Source organism: Colossoma macropomum, unplaced genomic scaffold, assembly GCF_904425465.1.
Source record: "Colossoma macropomum unplaced genomic scaffold, Colossoma_macropomum, whole genome shotgun sequence".
NCBI classification, from domain to species: domain Eukaryota; kingdom Metazoa; phylum Chordata; class Actinopteri; order Characiformes; family Serrasalmidae; genus Colossoma; species Colossoma macropomum.
In genome coordinates this window covers 28,180,020-28,186,019 of record NW_023494805.1, presented here as the reverse complement: position 1 = coordinate 28,186,019, position 6,000 = coordinate 28,180,020, and the positions used below count along the sequence as shown (strand labels likewise).

At 38.4% G+C, this 6,000-nt stretch overlaps 1 protein-coding gene across 1 annotated transcript; it reads right to left on the bottom strand.

Moving 5' to 3' along the window:
• Positions 1 to 767: 767 nt before the first annotated feature.
• Positions 768 to 5,390, bottom strand: LOC118826700 (cornifelin homolog B-like). The gene is made up of 4 exons (XM_036597744.1): positions 5,283 to 5,390; positions 4,719 to 4,814; positions 2,234 to 2,385; positions 768 to 1,374 (listed from the first exon to the last, which is right to left on the bottom strand). The coding sequence occupies exons 2-4, from the start codon at positions 4,807 to 4,809 to the stop codon at positions 1,249 to 1,251; spliced, it is 369 nt and encodes a 122-aa protein (XP_036453637.1). The 5' UTR covers positions 4,810 to 4,814; positions 5,283 to 5,390; the 3' UTR covers positions 768 to 1,248.
• Between the last annotated feature and the right edge of the window lie 610 nt (positions 5,391 to 6,000).

The following is a 6,000-nucleotide window of genomic DNA, read 5'->3' as shown; positions in this document are numbered from 1 at the left end:
ATAAGAACCAAATGTCTGAAGCCTTTACTACCTCTAAAAACTACCACACAGAAAATTATTATATGAAATGGTTGAGAATAAATTACTGGGTGAGTAAGACGCTGCAAATTGCTGTAACGCAAAGCAGTACCCAAAGTCAACTTATTTTTTGATTTACCTCTACTTTACTGTCACCTACATTACAGATAAAAACTCAGAAGATGTGTAGGTTCACTGACAATTTTGAACAGCAAATAAAACTACCATTTTGGGTTGTAAACACAAGTTGTGCAGGAAAAATCCATCAGGGCCTTTCAATCAGCATGTTTTAAATCTAACACACTTGTTCCAGGTACTCAGTGTTATTTATGGCTTAGTTCAGGTGTGTTGGGAGCTGAGATAGAGCTAAAATGTGTACTGGCTGGAGGGCCTGAGGACTGGACTGAAAGAAATATAAACTGCACCATTGAAATCCTCCTCATATCAAAGTCAGTTACAACAATTTAAAAAGTACTAATTAACTATTAAGAATAAAAATAAAACTAATTAAAAAATAATAAAATAAGTACAGTATCTACGTGTGAACGTATAATTACAGTACATGAGCTGTGTTGAGCATGCCTAAAACATCTCTAGGTGTAGGAGGCTCCCCCTGGTGGCTGTAATCAGTAATGGCAATATTGCATTGCCCAGTTCTGTGAACCTACTCTAAATATCCCAAATCAGTACCACGGCAACACATCATTCAATTCTCTGGGGTCCCACAATGCACAAGCACATTAAAAATCTTCATCGTACATTTCTTTTAATAACCCCGATGTTATTTGATGTACAGACTCATTTCACAGTGGAAATCCATGCTTAAACCTTAAACATGCATTTATATAAAATTAACTCTTCTCTTTCTTTTAAAGTACAGTAGTGCTGATTAGCTGAGGTGATGTTTATTAGTGTCATGCTGCCCTCGTCAGGTGAAAGGATATTACTACAGCTACTCCATGAGTCTGGCTCTACATTACAATGAGGACAGCTCCCTCTAGTGGTTATATTTTGGGTCCATACATGTTCCTAATAAAATGTCTCTGCTATTACAGTTGCATTGTTTGTACTGAGATATATTTCCAAAGCATTTGATATTGTTTATTCTGTAATTACTGTATAACTATATATAATAAAAAAAATTGTAATTTCTAATTGAGGGTATTAAAGGGTTTTGAGTATCATGGGTATTATAATGACGACGATGATGGCGATGATGAAGGAGGGTCTTTATTTTGCTCGTCTGTTGACGAACGTGACCGGTTCCGTACCACGTATGTTCATCTCTCGTGACATTTGGCACCAGACGCAGGGACAGCAGAAGAATGAATAGACACAGTCATTACAGATAGATCCCTGAGAGAGAGAGAGAGAGAGAGAGAGAGAGAGAGGTTTGGTTTAAATGTGTTAATGACCTCTAACAGAGAACATTTTATAACATCCAATGAATCATATATACAGACACTGCAGTAGATCCTAGCTGGCTGATCACTTAAACAATTCAACAATTTAAACGAATACAGTGTTATTAGCTTCTTCAAATACAGTGGACCTACAAAGTATTTGAACACTTTAACCATTGGTGTATTTTAAAAAAAAAGTCTTCGAGTTACTTCATAAAATGTTTAAAAAAAATGATGTTTGTTTCAGAGATAAATGCTTTTAGCACATCAGACTGATGATAGACTTTTTTGTGTGGGGACAACCTGTAGATAGATTCCAGACTGCACTGTGTGTACAGCAGAGAGGTGCTGGGCCTGTTTTCCTCACAGTGGTGTCGATGAGCTTGTGTTCATTGATGGGATAATGAACTCAGAACGAGACCATGCTCAAATGAATGACGTTCTAAAATAAATGTCAATTGCTTTGACATTTTTGTTCCCTATGTTAATAATTTCAATACACTTTTAAGCATGGCACGAATGTCCAAATAGTTTTTGAGGCCACTGTACCTGTTACCTGTAAAGGTTACCTGTACATAACACTTAATTGCATTTATTTTCTTGCTGTCAGTTGCATGCATTGCTTTCCAGTGTGTGAAAGCCGCAGTAACATATTAGGCTGAACAACTGAACTTTGAAGCTGATATTCCCAGTCTTTGCTGTTGCCATAGTTACCACTCTGGGGTTTTGTAGAGCAGTGTAGGACATGAAAGAGTTCCTGAACGTGAATACATGCACTCCTTCATGATACACCCCCTTCACCCTGTCCTAACCTCAATGTGGTAGCGCTCGCGCACTGATGTCCTCATTGCTAAGGTTACTGGTGGAACGAAGCCAAACTCGAGCAGTGGTAAACACAAACACTCGCCATGCTTCTTGGCTGTGTGGCAGGCAAAACAAGGCAGGCACCAGAACGAGAAACAACCTAGAGCACACAAGATCACAAGATAAACGTTAGGAGGTTCAGGTCAGAGAGAAAGCCTTTCAGTATCCAGTTACCATGTTGAATAAGACAACACAGTTTGACAGCTAATCACTGCTTTAAAAACACCTCTATACTTAACTTCATCATCAAAATTAAATGACAAATTCTACTGAAAAAAATGTCTTTTTAAAATTTCATTAATGCTTAAATTCCCAGGCTGATCCAACTCTCCTAAAAATAAAGGTTCTTCAAAAAGAGTTATTCAGAGCGATGCTACAGAGAAACCAGCTTTAGTCCTCTAAAGAACTGAATGATTTTTCAGTTTCAACATTTGACATGTTGTCTTTATACTATTTTTAATTAAATATGGGGTTTAAATGATTGGCACCTCATTGGGTTCAGTTTTTAATTACATGTCCCAACTTGGAAATGGGGCTATATTATTATGTTTTTTTTATGGTATATTATTCCAGCAGCCAGGGCAGCGATGAAGTTTATGTCTTGTCATTAAAGGTCATGTGGCCAGTCCAGTGAGTAAATGATACGTGACATGCAAAAAGTACTCCATGGATATTTAATGTGGATGAGCAGGTTTCGCTTATTGCAGGAAATCTCGGTATTTTTCCATCAAAACTTCACATAAAGTTTAAAAAACCCTCCAGTGGCTTATTGGTGTAGATGTGTGTGCCTCAGCTAAGATCAGGGTTTGGATCATAGTAACCATGATGTCATTTGGATTATCACTGAATGTTAGCAAGAAGGACTTTTACTTTCCCCACAGTCTGTTCATTGTTATGACCATGATTGTGTTTGGGAGGAAATGGCCTTTTCATTTTTCTAAGGAACAAATTAGTCATGAATTCAGTCTGACAGCATTCCCCTCTTAGTGTGGTCTACTCAGGTTCAGAATTTTCTACAGCTGTGTGCAGATCTTTGGCATTTTCTAGTATAAGGGAGCTTTCACTCTAAACAGATCTCCCTCCAAATCTCAACCTGATTAAATTAGCAAATAACTCAGGGGCAGTATAATTGGCTGCACTATAATTAAAATGAAAGACAGATTCCTGTAAAAACAGGGGGATTCCTGCAAAACCTCCAGTCACACTTCTACACCACTGACTGCACCAGTGACAGCCTTTCTTTTTTAAAGAATCATCAGGAAAACATAACATTTTGTGATTATTGTCCATGCACAGCAGATGCACCAGATTAGGATGAAAATGCTTTGATTTTCAACTGATTGTCTTATAGATAGTGAGTCGGATGATGTAGCATTAGCTTCAGTACAGATTTTACTTTCATTCATTTCTACACTGTGAAGAATTCATGTAAATTCACAACTGAAGCAGTGTAGTAAACTACTGCATTCCTTGAATAGAGCAGATTGCTGTAAACGGGTAGATGCAAACGGTCAGAAATATAAGGCAATCGTCTTATCATAAATGTTGGATTTTGTGCACTCTTGAGCAGACTCTGAATATTGCAGTGATGGTGGCAGAGCTTCTTCGCATTCCTTGTTGTTCTGTTAGTCTTCATTAATTTGTTTTTTTTTATCTACAGTCCATTTCACATGAGCTTTTGGTTTTAACATTATTCCTACCACAAAGATACATTTGAATGTATTTTTATATGTTTTGTTATTCCAACCATGATGGTGTTTTGTGTTTCAGTAGTTCATCCTGTAATGTTAGTGAAGTATTATCTGATATCTGGTCCCTAAAAATAAAGGATTCTTTGGAGTGATGACCTACAAGAACCACTTTTGGTTTTTCTATGAAATCACACCATAGCACCCTTTTTGGCACTTTCTGGGGTAAGTCCACCAAATTGAAACTTGCAGTCAGAGTTGTTCACAGTGTTGGTGATAGGAACCAGATGACTGAAATGTATATTGCCTCTGAAAGCTCCCTTACAAAAACTATATTATGCAGTGTCAGGAATCTGCTGCCTGAAGCCTGAGACATTGTTTTGAGATGAGAATTTAGCCTAAAACATAGTTTTGAAATACATTCATGGTTGAGAGCTGCATACCGTGAGTCAAAATAATCGCCATAGAAACATTTTTGTCAATATTTCCTGACCAATAATAAGTGCCAATGACCTGTCATGTGACAAAGAACAAGAATCTCCAGGCATGCAGTAGTGTTGCGACAATATTCCAGCAGTCAAGCAGAAAGAGGAGATTCAGGTCCTTTAGCTACGCAGCACAGCTCTCTAAAAACAGTCATTAGCATATGAAGGATAACTCTCAGAAGGACCATCTGCACAAAGTCGCCCACACAGCCACACACAAAACAGACAAAACTGTCAAACATGCATACAAATAAACTCACACTCAGGTACGTTTTCGCAGAAGTCACAGATGCCTGAGCTCCACTGGTTGAGAGGGACAGACTGGGGTTGCCGGTCCACTATCTTTGCCATGGTGTCTACACATACATACACATAAATATTTAAACAAGGACAATGACATTGTGCTATGACCATTGCTGTGACTTGTGAACCATTTTTGGCTGGTTTTCCACAGCCAGATTAAACATGATCTTAAACTAAATATGTTTTTTGGAGAAACATACAGACAATGCAGTTTAATCAAAGAACAAGTGTGATCCATGACCATGAAACCAGCCCTTTTTTGATCAGGTACCAGAAAAGATTCTACACATGATGCCATAGAAGTTCCATTTTTAATGGTACCTTAATGGTAATACTTTACTTTAATGGTAACATTTCAATAGACGCTTAACATACAGGTCCCAGAAATAACCCTCGAATTGGTAAATTTACATTATATGAGGGTTCATTATTCCTTCACACTCATACATCTCAAGTACAAACATGGTTTGTTTATTATTTATTATTAAGTTTATTATTAATGGAATCATGTAGCCACCTACCTGTGTGTTCTGGACAGCCGAAAGAGAAAGAGGAGACACACACATTTAAGACCTGATCACACTTCAAGGCTGCAGGATGAAGATAAAGTGATAGGTACACACACACTCTCTCACACACACACACCTTACAGTATGTGTCACTGGTCCAACTCGTCAGGTGTGTATACATTGGAGGATGCCATACTGTTGTCAGACTGGATTTGTCAGAGTGCTGTTTTTAAACCTTGACTGGATTCTCTTTTCACTTTGATTTATGAATTTGTTTATATAACCTAAATGGAATTGGTCCCCCCTTTGCAGCTATTATTTCCACTCTTCTGGGAAGCTTTCTACAAGATTTTGTAGTGTGTCTGTGGGAATTTTTGCCCGTTCATCCAGAAGAGCATTTGTGAGGTCAGACACTGATGTTGGACGAAAGGGCCTGGATCACAATCTTCATTGTAGTTCATCCCAAAGGTGTTCAATAGGGTTGAGGCCAGGGCTCTGTGTGGGCCAGTCAAGTTCTTCCACACCAAACTCACCCAGCCATGCCTTTATGGACCTTGCTTTGTGCACTGGGGCTCAGTCATGCTGGAACAGAAAAGGGTCTTCCCCAAACTGTTCCCACAAAGTTGGAAGCATAGAATTGTCCAAAATATCTTGGTATGTTGAAGCATTAAGATTCCCCTTCACTGGGACTAAGGGTCTTAGGCCAATCCCTGAAAAAAAAACCCATAGC

Bases quoted from the DNA above. Each gene is read 5' to 3' on its own strand.
- LOC118826700 (XM_036597744.1), bottom strand. From the start codon at position 4,809: ATGGCAAAGATAGTGGACCGGCAACCCCAGTCTGTCCCTCTCAACCAG. The intron at 2,386-4,718 runs GTGAGTTTATTT...TGTGTGCTCTAG, and splicing joins CTGCGAAAACGTACCTGAGT to GTTGTTTCTCGTTCTGGTGC. The intron at 1,375-2,233 runs GTTAGGACAGGG...TCTCTCTCTCAG, and splicing joins GCGAGCGCTACCACATTGAG to GGATCTATCTGTAATGACTG.